At 36.8% G+C, this 16729-nt stretch overlaps 2 protein-coding genes across 4 annotated transcripts; both read right to left on the reverse strand.

Annotated features, from left to right (window-relative positions):
• Positions 1 to 1146: 1146 nt before the first annotated feature.
• On the reverse strand, positions 1147 to 7136 carry LOC133862987 (aspartic proteinase 36-like). The gene is made up of 12 exons (XM_062298940.1): positions 6775 to 7136; positions 6571 to 6691; positions 5685 to 6112; positions 5412 to 5568; positions 4243 to 4325; positions 4058 to 4154; positions 3792 to 3864; positions 3418 to 3624; positions 2761 to 2885; positions 2487 to 2588; positions 2307 to 2404; positions 1147 to 1591 (listed from the first exon to the last, which is right to left on the reverse strand). Exons 1-12 carry the CDS (start codon positions 7008 to 7010, stop codon positions 1420 to 1422), a joined length of 1899 nt encoding a protein of 632 aa, XP_062154924.1. The 5' UTR covers positions 7011 to 7136; the 3' UTR covers positions 1147 to 1419.
• A 4976-nt stretch (positions 7137 to 12112) lies between these two features.
• LOC133862990 (aspartic proteinase 36-like) lies at positions 12113 to 16230 on the reverse strand. Of its 3 annotated transcripts, none has more exons than XM_062298945.1 (8): positions 15831 to 16230; positions 15624 to 15744; positions 14743 to 15170; positions 14470 to 14626; positions 13035 to 13117; positions 12850 to 12946; positions 12531 to 12656; positions 12113 to 12453 (listed from the first exon to the last, which is right to left on the reverse strand). In XM_062298945.1, the coding sequence occupies exons 1-7, from the start codon at positions 16064 to 16066 to the stop codon at positions 12573 to 12575; spliced, it is 1206 nt and encodes a 401-aa protein (XP_062154929.1). In that variant the 5' UTR covers positions 16067 to 16230; the 3' UTR covers positions 12113 to 12453; positions 12531 to 12572. The 3 variants fall into 3 exon arrangements, with proteins under 3 accessions (XP_062154929.1, XP_062154928.1, XP_062154927.1); XM_062298944.1 differs by having other exon boundaries at positions 12531 to 12647; positions 14416 to 14626; XM_062298943.1 differs by having other exon boundaries at positions 14416 to 14626.
• Positions 16231 to 16729: the final 499 nt, after the last annotated feature.

The following is a 16729-nucleotide window of genomic DNA, read 5'->3' on the forward strand; positions in this document are numbered from 1 at the left end:
ACTTTTCATGGTATGAATTGCATTTAACCTAATGTTAAGAGGAAGACTTTAATTAGGTGTTTGAATTGCACAGTTGAAGCCACACTAAGGTAAAAAGGAAAAAATTGACAAAATACAAAATGGGATCCTTAGAGCAGATCCCAACAACATGGAGTTACAGTACAATGACACGTGTAATGTGTCCTGCTTGTTTTCATTTACACATTTTGTCCAAGTACTGCCTTTTGGGGTTTATTTGGTTGCATTTATTATGGCGACCCATAAATTTAGTCTTGCATTGAGAAAATGAATTTTTCATATAAAATGAGTAAATTGTAAATAAGTTTATGGTTGTTGTTACGTTTATAAGTGTCTCACATGGCTTAAATGCAATATTAATCATGTGTATATAAGCTCTTGGACACCCTTTCATTGCAAGCCGGTTTCCAATGATAAGTTCTACTTCAGTTTTATATCATTTAGTATCAGAGTCACCACCACGTCAAGTTTGAGATTAAATGGGTTGCGGTTTTGTAGTTGAGTCCCGGTATGGACGACCTGTAGGTTGTATTAAAATGTCTTAGTATTATGTATAGACATAGTATTAAATCATTGAATACTGATAGGTGAATGAAACGGCCTTCACTAGCTCCAATCTACAATTGTTGCCAGAGACAATGTCCTGGTCCATTTTTTTTTTTTTGTTGCTTACTAGTATGGACCATACATCGGATCCAGTATACTCTAACACTAAATGATTTAAACCTCATATAGAACTCATCATTAAAAACTAGCTTACAAAAGAAAGGTGTTCAAGAGCTTATATACATATGGTTAAAATTGTACTTAAGCCATGTGAGACACTTAAGATCGTAACATATGCTAAATCTTATATTGGTTATTTACCAAGTAAGATTGGACTTTATAAGCAATTTTAGAGAGTTCCAATTACAATTTGACCAATCATTTTGAAATAATAACACAAATATAACTAGTACTTTTCGCGATCGTCACATTTAACTCACATAACAAAACAAGTGAAAATAGAAACAATATGACAAGAACAGTCTTTGCTAATTGGCATAGGCTGTAATGTTTGATTGGTTGCAAAAGCCATAGTCTATAATTTCAGTCATAAAGGTAAGCCGCAAAAATGAAGTAAAATGATAAAAGAACTTGAAAATTGCTTTATTGAGCAAGCTTTTGGTTCACTGTATGTTACAATATTGCATATAAAAACTTTAGGGATAATCCAAAATTTAAAATGTTTACAAACATATCCCAAATCGAAAATTTGTGTTCCTATACCTCTCTATCCAGATTTACTGAACAACAATCTCGGTCAGCTTAAAAAGCTATGGTTGCAGACTTTAGTCAGTGTGAGTCAAAAATTCAAATAGAAACAGAATCCAACATAAATCACGACAACTCCCGGATAGTCTATATCGGCTGCAGTTCTTGCTCCGGAACAGCTGCATTGACAGGCTTGTATGCATTTAGCTTTTGTTGTCTGTCTCTCCAAATAAACCACATTCCAGAAGCTGATAATCCAATAATTAATGTAACAAAAACTGCTAAAAATACTATCAGATGGTTTTGCTGCCACCATGTCCTGCAATATTCAGAAAACCCCAATATAAAGAAAAGAGGCTGTGTATAATGTTAAACTTAGAAAGGATATGGCATATACTGAAGGATACCAAATGTAAGCAACTATTATTAACAAATAGAAAGGCATGCAAGATCGATATGGAAATTTCTGTAAGGGAAAATCAGATGAGAAAGGAAGCCCAGATATAAAAACAAGAAACTATAACAAATAAATGTTGAAAGAGGTCATGACATACAATAATTTAAAATAAATAGCTCCTTCACTGAATATATTTTTTTATGGGCAAATACAACTGACACACAAATATCAGGGTGGATCAAGCTCACCCTCCACCAAGCATGGTTCTCCACGCATAGTAGAGGGCTTCCCTCTTTTATTAGGTTTCCCATCCTATTTTTGCTCCATATATTTGAAGTGCCCACAGCTCTCAGCCTCAAAATAACAAAATAATGATCTTGCCCTTTTCATCATAAGCGTTTTCTGAAAATATCTAATTTTCTTTAAATGGTTATATTTAGATTTTAGTAACTCTAAGTGGTGAGATTTTAGTGACTTAAGGAAAAACAGCTCAGGTTTTTCAATTCTATTAGCATAATTTTATACTTATAAAAATACCATAAAGATTACCACATATCCTTAATCTCATTGCCAATATCCATATATCAAACTCTATACAAATACTGAGAGAGGAACCCAAGAAGTAAAAATAATATACCGTTTTGCCAGAGGCTCAATGTTCCATCCAACCAACTGATAACTTCCAAAGGTACCAGGAAGCTGCACGCGGTGTTCAGCAAATCGGGCAATTATACTCTGTGGCCAGAAAAAAATTATCACACAAATGCTTCTAATCTTTTCCAAGGAAAATAGTAGCAATCCATATTTGCAAACTTACTGCAGCTGTTGCATTAGAAATGTAGTGACTGGACCCTGCTGGAAAGATGGCCCATCTAATGAGGGAATCATTTCCAATTGGAGTAAAATTCAATAAAAGGACCTGAAATCATATATTCAAGATTATTGGCATCCTAAAGTGAAAATGAACTTTCACTTAGAAAGACCCAATGATAGACAGACATCTATCAATTGGGAAGCTAGCTTTTAAGTAAATTATGAACATATGATGTTCCAAAAAAAAATTCTGCATTCCAATGTGGTATCTATCTAACCTGTGAAGGATTAACATCTAAGTCATCAGCTATGAATTTAGCCAGTTCTGTAATGTGAGGCTCAAGATCTGAGTAGCTGACATTCACCAAGAGATTGAGTGTTATTTTTCCAATTGGGAGTTCCCCTGTGCATCAGAGTTACAGAATCTAATGAGAGAGTGTCTCCAACAAGTTAAATCTGATACATATTTATGTCAAAAAGACATAAAACAACAAGCTTCTGCTACAACATAAATAAGATCATAGCTTCAGATTCAAGTAGCTAAATTTCATCTTGACATAAGATAATAGGTGGCAAGATACCAAAAACGGTAATTACAATAAAAGTCTAAAAATGTTCATTTTACTCTCGGTATCCCATTTGCCACAAATATAAAATTCCAGTTTTGCAATCAATCTCTCTTTTACAAATTTCGTATCTTAATCATTAACTTAAATCATAAGATCTGAGTGAAAGGGCATCTTTTGCTATCCATGTCTTTACTGAATGGGATTGGAAAGCAAGAATATATTACATACAAGTAATGTTTATTTAAATGGTTGGTTCCCTCATCTAGATTTCTTCAGTGTGGTTGTTTGAACTTTGAACATTATATCCATGCAAATCAACATAAAGAAAACAAAAACCACAATCTGAAGACCTGTAGTTAACGGTACCTGGAAGCCCATAATGTGGTGCTTCAGCCGGAGCTAATGTAGGTGGGATTTCTGTTGTTGAATTCTCTCTATTTGGAGCTGAAGGCATTAGTGGAGGGGAACCAGATATGTGAAGCTTTTCCCATAACTCTGAACAATTAGTTTTCCAGAAACCAATCTTTGAATGCTCACGATCATACATCACAAGAGTATTGCGGACAATGATACCTATTCAACAAATAAGTACATTAAAAGAATTTTTGAAAGTACGACACAAATTAAATGAAAGTAAGTTGGCAGTTCACCATGAGATGGAGGAGAAAAGCCATAGCATGGCTTGGTGGGGGGGTGGGGGGCAAGAAAAATGAAAAGACATTTATTAAAGCATAACATACCTCCTAAAAGAGTAGTTGGATCATTTCTATTCTGAAAAATCCCCAGGCAATATGCACCTTGTACCTTTGAATGCTTCATGAAAATTGACGACAAATAAACCAAAAAAATTAATGATCAGTTTATACCAAGTAACCAACAGCAGGAATAGTAAAGTCGCATTTAGAATGCGGTAATCCTATTAGAAAAGACTTTAACAAGCTTAGTTTGTTCTCATAAAGGATATGCATACTCATAACATTCATACATACATAACTCCATTACTTACACGAAACAAGTAATTTTCAGGTGATAGTGACAGCTTTTGTCCATTGCTAAATACCATGTCAACAGCTGGAAAGGTGTTTGATAGTTCAGAGACATCACTGAAGCAAAAAAAAAATATAATGTAAATGGCATCAGAAAGTAACTCATTTATGCGATCAAAGTCTTCAGTTATGCTATAGACAATACCTTCCAGCACCAGAAAAGCATATATCGTTATAATTTGGATCAGGACCACGGATCTTCTGGAAGGAATGAAGTTCCTTCATAATCTGCATGCATATGTAGACAAGATCAGAAACTTTTTTTTTTTTTTTTGATAGGTAGACAAGATCAGAAACATTTCAAGGTCAAAGAAAGACAAAAAGGAAAAAAGTAAAACAAAAAACAAAAAAGGTTAAGAACATAAAAGATGAGGAACAAATAACTACTGGCAGAAAGAAAAACATAATTTTTTCTTTCACAAGTATAAAGAAAATCAAAAATGATTTTAGCACAAAACCAGTTTTGCCAACAAATTCATGGTTTGACGCATATTTCAATCAAATATAGATTAGCCTTTGCTGCCTCTGTCTAAATGAATCAACCACAAATTTTTTTTGATAGGTAAACAAATTGCATTAAAAAAGCGTAAAGGCGCCCCTAAGCATACAGGAAATATACAAAAAGGACACCAAAACAAAAGAAAAACAAAAACACAAAAGAAGAGCAACCGAAAAACCCAAAAACAGAAGAAAAGTTACATCAAAACCCCAACTTCTTGCCTCTAACCCGATTGGAACCCACACCCCTAGCATCGAAATTCATCGAGCATTCTAAATTCTTGACCTCTCTTTTCCCCTTTTTCCTATTTAGCTTCTTGTCCTTCTTAGGAGGGGAATCAGAGTCATAGCGCTGATTCTCAGTCCAAGTCAAGAAGTCCAAAAAACCCTTCTCATCAGTTCCCAAGAACGAAACCCCCATCGTGCGAAAACACGAACTGGCATGCTGCACAACCCTGGGGTAAACCACATCTCTTTCCTCCTGACCGGCCCCCTTTGAAGATTCTCCAACCTCAAAGACTTCAAACGACACAAACTGGGTACACCCATACAAATTCACCAAACAAGAAGAACTCAAGATGACCTGCTTTGTTTTTTTATCTATTAGTTCTATAAGTACAACTCACCCCTCTACTAATATGATTCACAAAGAATTGTGATGTATTTAGGTCACTTAATTTCATTTTTTCACTTATAGTTATGAGGATGAGTCAAGCAAGAATATGTTAATGTTTTCTCTAAAATCCAAGAAAAAATACTTTTTTTGAAAAATAATATGGAAGAGTGGATGATGAGACTTAAAGAAACAGGTCTTACAGCATCCTTAAATGCTACAAACGCTGCTTTAGGCAAGTAAGCATATGTTGTACCACTATCCAAGATAGTTCCATGCTTTCCGTCAAAGACACTTGGGTTTAACGGCAATGGCTTTCCCGCAACATGTATCTCCTTCAAATCAATATTGTAGTATGGACTGTTGCCATCCCGAAACTAGAGTAAATGTGTGAGATGTATCAAAATTATTTCTTAGGGAAAAAACAACACATGATGTCTTATATCTATAAGACAAAATGTTCACGTAAAACACACCTTCGGACAGGGTTCGAGTGGCTAAACACCATGTCTGTTGGTGGAGAAATACTGCCAAGAACCATAGCACCCCCGCCAACACCCATCCCGCCATAGCATAACGAGAAAGAATCATTAATGACACCTTTGTCAACAAGTTGGTCCATGATACTGAGATCACCACTGCCCAAACCCATGATTCCGTCGGCACGTTGAGTATAAAGGTCACCAGTTTCCACGTTCTCGCAACCAAAAACAGCACGTTGTGGCTCAAGCTCACTCAAATTACCAAATGATATAAGATCCTCACCAAGAACACCGCTGCTGGTACTCATCTCAGCATATTGCCTCTCATACACACATTGCCTACTCTCACTGTCACAATTACAATCCAAACTACATTTCACAGGTTGGTAGGTGCTCGACAAGTCCGGCTGGAACTTCGGATCCTGGTGAAAACAAAGCATTGTTACAAAAACCAATACGCATTTATCCGGTTGATTAAGTAACTAAAATTGCCTAAAGTATCAAATTGTTATAGTTTCATGTGTGATAGAAAATCCCAAATCAAGTAGAAACAACAATCTTAAGTGAATTGACATAACATAACTAGGCCTAATCACATTGGCTTCCATTGTTGCAGTTTCAGGTGTTACAAAATGCCTAAAATATCAAATTGTAGTAGTTTTATGTGTCCCAACATGTTATATCAACATCTCCTCAACAAGTAGTATAAGGTGGTGCTTCAAATCTACGAGCACACTTGAATTTTTTTTTTTCTTCAAATTTTTGTTTCTTTTTCTAAGTTGAATCATCAACTCTGAATTAGACACAAAGCTAACCAAAAAAAAAAAAGAAAACTGAAAGAAAAGCAAGAGAATCAACACATGATTGAGAAATCTTAGACCTGGTGCCTGCCACAATCTACGCAAGTAGAGCAGGGGACGTACGTCACAGAGCTACCCGTATCAACAATAAGAGCAAATCTCTGAGGTGGCGTCCCGATCCACAACAACGTCGTGTAGTACCTATACGCGTTTCCATCCAACCCAACCAATCAAAATTACAAAACATAATTTGCAAAAAATAATAATAATAATAACGAAAATACCCGTGGAGGAGGAGATCGTCGTAGAGTCCCATGCGAGCATTGGATCTCTGGAGGAGTCGATGGGGATTGGAGGAGCCTCTGGAAGTGTTCGGAGGAGAGTGAAAGAGCGGTAACAACATGGCGGGACGGGTCCCATCGTGGAGGAGAAGTGGCGTGGAGGGAGATGATTCGGTGAGAGAGAGGACGGTGGTGATGAAGCTGACGGTGATGACGAGCTGGATTAATGCCCGCGCCATTTCGTTCGTTGGCACAGGCGGTTCGTGCGAGAGGGATGCAGATCGAGAAGGAAGAGAATGCCAGGGAGGCAAGGCAATGAGTGAACAAAACGGTAGATCGTTGAAACTTGAAAGAGACCGTGGGAACTGGAAGGAGGGAGGAAAGCAAAGAAAGTCAATGTGCCTGAAATTTATTAGTCATTTACTTATTTATTTGTTAGGTCATAGGTGGTATGTCTTTTTCTATTCCTTTTTTTTTTCTTTGAGATAGCGATAGAAAAAACAACAATTACATAATTTGTATACAATAATCATTCACATAAAGAGGGGCTTATTACCGCATGAATTCATTCCATGTGAGTGATGGTTATGTAAAAATTGTATAATTATTTTTTTTTATCATTTTCCTTTTTCGTGTAAAGCTTTTTCCAAATTGGCCGGATTCGATTGTTTCTTTTTTTAAAAAAAATAATAATTTATCAAACTGTCTAAAATGCATGTGATTTAATATATTAGCTAGAAATTAAAAATGAAGGTAAGTATTACATTCATTTTGAACATACGTGAGTATAATATATCGATTGAAAATAAAAAATAAAAAATGAAGAAAACTTTATCGGATAATTTTTTTTTCTTTTAATTACTTAAATTATTTTTCTGTTTCTCTCTCTCTTCTTTTTTTTTTGGGGGGAGGGGGGGGGGGGGGGGGGTAGTGTGTTGCAATCAAAGTAGGTAATCCGACAATGAGATTCTTTCAGCGGCTGGTGATGAAATGGTGAAGTTTTTACGAGTTAAACGACATGGTTTGAATAATCATTCTGATTTAATTAATTCTTCCTCGCAATGTTAGCGTCTTCTTTTATAAAAAAATAAAGAGTTATGCTATTATGGTTTGGTGACTGCAAACCACATATATCACCAATTATCTTGTCCTCCAATGTCATCTGCCAGAATTTGAAAGAGGGGAGAAAAGACTGGACCAATCTATGAAAATGTTAAAAGCCTCTTACCATAAATACAACATATTCATGTCTTCCCGGCCAATTTAAAGCCATCAGCCAGAAACAATATATAGGTTCAATCTAGCAGAAAAGTACTAGTTCTAACGCATTTGGCAAGAGAGACCTTGAGCCCTAATGACAAAAGAAAAATAAAACGTACTTGCATTGAACAGAATATCAGATGAGTTAGTCCAGCATCTCTAATATGTCAATTGTCAATGGCTGGTGGGAAGATTGCAATCCATTACCAATATAACTGCCGTAAGTAGTCTAATAATATAAATTATAAATAGTAGCAATCCATAGTTGCAAACTTACTGCAGCTGTTGCATTAGAAATGTAGTGACTGGACCCTGCTGGAAAGATGGCCCATCTAATGAGGGAATCATTTTCAATTGGAGTAAAATTCAATTAAAGGACCTGAAATCATATATTCAAGATTATTGGCATCCTGAAGTGAAAATGAACTCTCACTTAGAAAGACCCAAATGACAGACAGACATCTATCAATTGGGAAGCTAGCTTTCAAGTAAATTTTGAACATATCTAAGTCATCAGCTATGAGTTTAGCCAGTTCTGTAATGCGAGGCTCAAGATCTGAGTAGCTGACATTCACCAAGAGATTTGAGTGTTATTTGTCCAATTGGGAGTTCCCCTGTGCATCAGAGTTACAGAATCTAATGGGAGAGTGTCTCCAACAAGCTAAATATGAAACATATTTATGTCAAAAAGACGTAAATAAGATCATAGCTTCAGATTCAAGTGACTAAATTTCATCTTGACATAAGATAATAGGTGGTAAGATACCAAAAACGGTAATTACAATAAAAGTCTAAAAATGTTCCATTTTACTCTCGGTATCCCATTTGCCACAAATATAAAATTCCAGTTTTGCAAGCAAACTCTCTTTTACATCAACTTAAATCATAAGATCTGAGTGAAAGGGCTTATTTTGCTATCCATATCTACACTGAATGTGATTGGAAAGCAAGAATATTACATATGAATAATGTTTATTTAGATGGTTGGTTCCCCCATCTAGATTTCTTCAGTGTAGTTGTTTGAACATAATATCCATGCCAATCAGCATAAAGAAAACAAAAACCACAATATGAAGACCTGTAGTTAATGTACCTGGAAGCCCATAATGCGGTGTAACATCCGAGATGTTAATTAAATATTTAAAATGTAAAATTGAGTAATTAAATAATTAGGGAGTATTTGGATGTCAGAAAAATTGTTAGAAAACACTTGAAATAGTGTCTTTGCTTCTTGCGTCCGGATGGTGAGCGACTAGTGTCGAGACGGTCACTAGACCCCCGACTGAACACTAGCCACAGAGAGCAAAATTTGCTCTCTGGTCCAGTTGTCCGGACAGGACACCGAATAGATCACCAGACGCGACTCGAATCACAGGGAACAAACTTTTTTGGGCGCGCGTCCCGATGATCACTTACCACGTCCAGACGACCTCGGACTTAAATACGGAACTGAGCCCTTTTTGGCTCATTTCTCCGGTTTCCTCTCCTCCTTTACACGATTTCTTATGGGTCTTTCATAGAAAACATGTTATGTCAAGTCCAGGTGTAAAAGAATGCCCAAATGGACATTCTGGTTGCACCATTCACAAAGCTGTCGGGATGCCCGAGCAAACGATGAAGGCAGAAACTCACTTAAAGTGCGCGTATTCGGACGCTCACTTATCCCGTCCAGACGGTGGCCAATATAAAAGTGAAAATGGGTCATTTTGACTCATTTCTTCCTAATTTCTTCTTCCTTAAACGTTTTCTCTTGGTTTTTCACCCAAAAATGCTGATCTACAAAGATCTAACTGTTCAATCTCAAATCCGACTTCGAAAACGTAATCAACAAAGCCCGATCTATGTTTCTACCAATTGGTTTGAGGTATTTTCGTAAACTCTTGTCTTTTAAGATTTTGGGTTAAATCTTGAGGGATTTGAGTTTAATCTTGTATATTCTTTAGGATTTGCACGATTTGGAGCTTCATAAACACTCTTCAAGTGTTTGATTGCATTCGGATGAATTTTGTTTAGTTTCCTAAAACCCTAACTTTTAGGTAAATCGTTTAAGAGGTGTTTTCATGTGTTTAACCCTAAGTAAACCTTATGGGTTTATGTTATTGTGAATATGTTAGTGTTCAATGTTAATGGGTTAGTGTTTATTGTTATGGGTATTTGTTTAGGTTGTGATTTTAGTGTCTAACCCTAAACAAATGTTTTGGGTTAGTGATATTTGGGTTGGTTTAGTATTTTTATATTATGGGTAAAATGTGTTTGGAACCCTATAAATTCTATGGGTTTCCAATGGGTTTAACTTATAAGCATTGATTGAGGGAAGTGTGAGTCTAGAAATATAAATGCTAATGTAAGGTGCAATTTAATACAGCTATACATTGCACGACCTTGGTTGTGGATTATTCCACTTAAGCCGCGAATCTTGCAAAGAGGTGAGTATTCTACTCACTTAGAGACCATATAAACTTTATATTTATGCATTACCATGTTTGGTTGAACTTGAATGAACTCTATAATGATAATTATATATTTATGATTATGAAGTATATTGATGACAATATATGTGATTGCATTGTGAATTGTTGGATTGTGAATTATGAAGATAAGTTGATGTTGAGATGCTTGAAATTGTTTGGGATTGAGTAACATGACATTGGATTGATGATTAGAATAACACAGGAGTATGCTATAAATGTGATTGAGTTGTAGATTGTTGGAATATGAGTATGATGTGGTAATTGTGCAATGTGGGTGAACATTGAAGTAAGTTGAGTTTTTGTAATGATGTTAGCATACGAGTACTTAGCATACAAGGTAAGTCTAGAATTGTTGCTCCTAACACTTGTCTGTTGTATGCCATGCGGGTCATTACTTTACGGGCAGTGTCTATGAAAGGTAAGCCTAGAGTCATTACTCCTAGCACTTGAGAGTCTTGCATTGCGGGTCGTTGCTTTACGGCCGATGTCTATAAAAGGTAAGCCTAGAGTCATAACTCATAGCACTTGAGAGTCTTGCCTTGCGGGTCGTTGCTTTACGGACAGTGTCTATAAAAGATAAGCGTAGAGTCGTTGCTCCTAGCACTTGCGGGTCGTTGCTTTACGGGCGGTGTCTATAAAAGGTAAACCTAGAGTCATTGCTCCTAGCACTTGAGAGTCTTGCCTTGCAGATCGTTGCTTCACGGGCGGTGTCTATAAAATATAAGCCTAGAGTCATTGCTCCTAGCATTTAAGAGTCTTGCCTTGCAGGTCGTTGCTTTACGGGCGGTGTCTATAAAAGGTAAGCCTAGAGTCATTGCTCCTAGCACTTGAGAGTCTTGCCTTGTGGGTTGTTGATTTACGGGCAGTGTCTATAAAAGGTAAGCTTAGGATCGTTGCTCCTAACACTTGTTTGTCATACCCTGTGGGTCATTGTTTTACAGGCGGTGTTAAGGTAAGCCCAAAGTCATTGCTCTTGGCACTTGAGTTGATATTCTTGCGTTAAATGCGTAAGTCTAAAGTTGTTGCTTCTAGCTGCAGTGTTGGTAAGTCCAAAGATGTTGCTTTTGGCACATGTAGGTCGTTGTCCTTAGAATCAAAGATAGAATATAAGCATGCAATGAATGGTGTGATTTGGGTTGGATGATATGCTGGTGTGTGAACATAGTAAATTTAGATTGCTATTATTGTATCTTGTATGTGTGCATGTTTGTGTGCTTTTGTTCACTATGTAGTGAGTTTTATACCACTGAGACCTCAGTATTTCTTATTGAGATGATAAACTCACACTTTTACCTATACAGATATGGCTACCACTACAACCATATAGATGAAGCTTCTTTGGCTACAGGTACTCTTGATGTGGAGGATGACTCCGCAGCAAATTACTTAGAGCACCACAACTAAAGCATGTAGCTCGGGTTTTAATGGTGTCAGACTTGCATAGTCCCTTTTGATGTATATTTTATATATGGCTAGTGTTGCTTGTAACACTTAGTTATTAGCCATTCTTTTGTTATGTATAACTTATGCTTAAACTTTAAACAGATAGACATTAAATGAATCTTTTGTGAAAATGTATCAGTTTAAGTTTATGATGTTGATTTTCACTATTACATCTATAATCCGCTGCATAGATTTTATTACTCGTATATATCAGGTACATGTTAAGGAACGTGTGCTATGAGTTGGTTGGGTGACATATAGTTGTAATGACTCATTTTTATGTTTTCAAAAAAAAAAAGAAAAAAGGCCATCACATGCGGTGCTTCAACGGAAGATAATGCTAGTGGGATTTCTGTAGTTGAATTCTATCTATTTGGAGCTGAAGACATTAGTGGAGGGGAACCAGATATGTGAAACTTTTCCCATAACTCCGAACAATTAGTTTTCCAAAAACCAATCTTTGAATGCTCACGATCATACATCACAAGAGTATTGCGGACAATGACACCTATTCAACAAATAAGTACATTAAAAGAATTATTGAAAGTACTGCACAAATTAAATGAACGGAAGTTGGCAGTTTACCATGAGATGGAGGAGAAAAGCCATAGCATGGTTTGTGGGGAATCATAACATAACTCCTAAAAGAGTAGTTGGATCATTTCCATTCTGAAAAATCCCCAGGCAATATGCACCTTGTACCTTTGAATGCTTCATGAAAATTGACGAAAAATAAACCAAACAAATTAATGATCAGTTTATACCATGTAACCAACAGCAAGAATGGTAAAGTCGCATTTAGAATTCGATAATCCTATTAGAAAAGACTTTAGCAAGCTTAGTTTGTTCTCAGAAAGGATATGCATACTCATAACATTCATACATACATAACTCCATCACTTACATGAAACAAGTAATTTTCAGGTGATAATGACAGCTTTTGCCCGTTGCTAAATACCATGTCAGCAGATGGAAAGGTGTTCGATAATTCAGAGACATCACTGAAGCAAAAACAATATATAATGTAAATGGCATAAGAAAGTAACTCATTTATGCGATCAAAGTCTTCAGTTATGCTATAGACAATACCTTCCAGCACCAGAAAAGCATATATCGTTATAATTTGGATCAGGACCACGGATCTTCTGGAAGGAACGAAGTTCCTTCATAATCTGCATGCATATGTAGACAAGATCAAAAACTTTTTTTTTGGTAATTACCTTTTTCCCTCCATCAACTACCAGCCATTGTCAACATGACCCCATGAACTGACACCTCGACCAAAAGAGAGTATCAAACTACCAACTTTACATACCTTACCCCCTTCCGTCAGTTTAATTCGTAAAAAGACTGAAATACCCTAACTCAAATTCAAAAATGACATAAATGCCCTCAACTTTTTTAAACATATTAATTTTAATATTTTTTTTATTAATTACTGTTGGAGGGGATTTTAGTCTTTAAACCAAAATTAATGCCCAAAAATGAAATATTTCGTCCAAGTTAACAAGATTTCCTGACGAAGGGGGGCAAAGTATGTAAAGTTGGTAGTTGGATGCTCTCTTTTGGTCGAGGTGTCAGTTCATGGGGACTGTTGACAATGGCTGGTAGTTGATGGGGGGAAAAGGTAATTACCCTTTTTTTTTTTATAGGTAGACAAGATAAGAAACATTTCAAGGTCAAAGAAAGACAAAAAGTAAAACAAAAAAGGTTAAGAACAAAAAAGATGAGGAACAAATAACTACTGGCAGAAAGAAAAGCATAATTTTTTCTTTCACAAGTATAAAGAAAATCATAATTGATTTTAGCACAAAACCTGTTTTGCCAACAAATTCATGGTTTGACGCATATTTCAATAAGATATAGATTAGCATTTTTTATTTTTTTTTTCGATACTGGGTATCCTGTTTCACTTATAGCTGAACAATACATCAGAATAGCTGGCCTACACACAGTGGTAGCGTAGCCGAGCATAGAGGCCCAGTCAGGATCCAAAGACTAATCTCTGGCCCAACACACCCATCTACACCAGTTGAGCATTGAAACGCAGGCTATGCCTGGGTGGTGGCCCCAAGAGGAAAGTAGCACTCAGGAGAATTTGAACTAGTGACCTCATAGGAATTATCTCTTAGAAGCCATCAACTCTGACCAACTGAACCACCCCTTTGGGGTTTGCTGCCTGTGTCTAAATTAATCAACCACAAATTCACCAAACAAGAAGAACTCAAGATGAACTGCTTTGTTCTTTTATCTATTAGTTCTATAAGTACAACTCACCCCTCTACTAATATGATTCACAGAGAATTGTGATGTATTTAGGTCACTTAATTTCATTTTTTTCACTTATAGTTATGAGGATGAGTCAAGCAAGACTATGTTCATGTTTTCTCTAAAATCCAAGAAAAAAAATACTTTTTTTGAAAAATAACATGGAAGAATGGATGCTGAGACTTAAAGAAACAGATCTTACAGCATCCTTAAATGCTACAAATGCTGCTTCAGGCAAGTAAGCATATGTTCTTACAGCATCCTTAAATGCTACAAATGCTGCTTCAGGCAAGTAAGCATATGTTGTACCACTATCCAGGACAGTTCCATGGTTTCCATCAAAGACACTTGGGTTTAACGGCAATGGCTTTCCCGCAACATGTATCTCCTTCAAATCAATATTGTAGTATGGACTGTCGCCATCCAGAAACAAGAGTAAATGTGTGAGATGTATCAAATATGTTTCTTAGGTAAAAAACAACACATGATGTCTTATATCTATAAGACAAAATGTTCACGTAAAACACACCTTCGGACAGGGTTTGAGTGGCTAAACACCATGTCTGTTGGTGGAGAAATACCGCCTAGAACCATAGCACCCCCGCCAACACCCATCCCGCCATAGCATAACGAGAAAGAGTCATTAATGACACCTTTGTCAACAAGTTGGTCCATGATACTGAGATCACCACTGCCCAAACCCATGATTCCGTCAACACGTTGACTATAAAGGTCACCAGTTTCCACGTTCTCGCAACCAAAAACAGCACGTTGTGGCTCAAGCTCACTCGAATTACCAAATGATATAAGATCCTCACCAAGAACACCGCTACTGGTACTCATCTCAGCATATTGCCTCTCATACACACATTGTCCACTCTCACTGTCACAATTACAATCCAAACTACATTTCACAGGTCGGTACGTGCTCGACAAGTTCGGCTGGAACTTCGGATCCTGGTGAAAACAAAGCATTGTTACAAAAACCAATACGCATTTATCTGGTTGATTAAGTAACTAAAATTGCCTAAAGTATCAAATTGTTATAGTTTCATGTGTGATAGAAAATCCCAAACCAAGTAGAAACAACAATCTTAAGTGAATTGATATAACATAACTAGGCCTAATCACATTGGCTTCCATCAGGCGTTCCAAAATGCCTAAAATATCAAATTGTTGTAGTTTTATGTGTCCCAACATGTTATATCAACATCTCCTCAACAAGTAGTATGCTGGTACAAGGTGGTGCTTCAATTCTACAAGCACACTTGAAAACATTTTTTTTCTTTCAAATTTTTGTTTCTTTTTCTAAGTTGAATCATCAACTCTGAATTAGACACAAAGCTAACAAAAAAAAAATCCACTGAAAGGAAAGCAAGAGAATCAGCACACAATTGAGAAATCTTAGACCTGGTGCCTGCCACAAACCACGCAAGTAGAGCAGGGGACGTACGTCACAGTGCTACCCGTATCAACAATAAGAGCAAATTTCCGAGGTGGCGTCCCAATCCACAACAACGTCGTGCAGTACCTACACGCATTTCCATCCAGCCCACACAATCAAAATTACAAAACATAATTTGAAAATAATAATAATAATAATAATAACGAAAATACCCGTGGAGGAGGAGACCGTCGTAGAGTCCCATGCGAGCATTGGATCTCTGGAGGAGTCGATGGGGATTGGAGGAGCTTATGGAAGTGTTCGGAGGAGAGTGAAAGAGTGGTAATAACATGGCAGGACGGGTCCCAATGTGGAGGAGGAGTGATGTGGAGGGAGATGATTGGGTGAGAGAGAGGACTGTGGTGATGAAGCTGACTCTGATGACGAGCTGGATTAATGCCCGCGCCATTTCGGCCGTTGGCTCAGGCGGTTCGTGCGAGAGGGATGCAGAGGGAACTGGAAGGAGGGAGGGAAGCAAAGGAAGTCAATGCGCCTGAAATTTATCACCTCATTGGAGGGAGTACAAAAGCCTATTGGTTTTTCTAACGGTCCTCTTCCTAGAAGAAAATATTCTCCGCCTCTTAAATATATAATTTTTTATCACATTATTTATGTGATAACGATCCTTCACTAGCTTTTAAAATTTTTTATTTTTAAAAAATAAAATAAAATGAGAACCACCTTATCACATATACAAAATGTTAAAAAGTCGTATATTTAAGTGGTGGCTCTTCGTAAAAACCAAAATGATTTTGTTCTTTAACGAAAGAGGGAGGACAAAAACCTCTTGGTTTTTCTAACACCCCCCTTCGTAAATACCAAGAGGCTTTTGTCCTTTAACTTTAACGAGAGGTTGACACATCAGCATCAAATAAAAAAAAAGTGTTAGCAAAGGAAAATGATTTTTGCACGACCCACATGCACAACTATTACACAATTTAAAATTCATTGGTGGGACCCACATGCGTAGGACCTACCATTGAGTATTGAGTTGTGTAATAGTTGTACATGTGTGTTGTGTAAGAACCGCATCACGTTAGCAAAACGCTAGATCTAACCATTCTTTCACTTT

The sequence above is a fragment of the Alnus glutinosa genome, chromosome 3 (assembly GCF_958979055.1).
Source record: "Alnus glutinosa chromosome 3, dhAlnGlut1.1, whole genome shotgun sequence".
Taxonomy (NCBI): domain Eukaryota; kingdom Viridiplantae; phylum Streptophyta; class Magnoliopsida; order Fagales; family Betulaceae; genus Alnus; species Alnus glutinosa.

What these genes read in the sequence shown, in the direction of transcription:
- LOC133862987 (XM_062298940.1), bottom strand. Translation starts at nt 7,010, where the DNA reads ATGGCGCGGGCATTAATCCAGCTCGTCATCACCGTCAGCTTCATCACC. An exon ending in TTGTAGCATTTAAGGATGCT is followed by an intron (nt 4,326 to 5,411) that starts GTAAGACCTGTT and finishes ATATGCATGCAG; the next exon opens with ATTATGAAGGAACTTCATTC. An exon ending in CTGAAAATTACTTGTTTCGT is followed by an intron (nt 3,865 to 4,057) that starts GTAAGTAATGGA and finishes ATTTTCATGAAG; the next exon opens with CATTCAAAGGTACAAGGTGC.
- LOC133862990 (XM_062298943.1), bottom strand. Translation starts at nt 16,066, where the DNA reads ATGGCGCGGGCATTAATCCAGCTCGTCATCAGAGTCAGCTTCATCACC. An exon ending in CACTCAAACCCTGTCCGAAG is followed by an intron (nt 14,627 to 14,742) that starts GTGTGTTTTACG and finishes GGATGGCGACAG; the next exon opens with TCCATACTACAATATTGATT. An exon ending in TTGTAGCATTTAAGGATGCT is followed by an intron (nt 13,118 to 14,415) that starts GTAAGATCTGTT and finishes ATATGCATGCAG; the next exon opens with ATTATGAAGGAACTTCGTTC.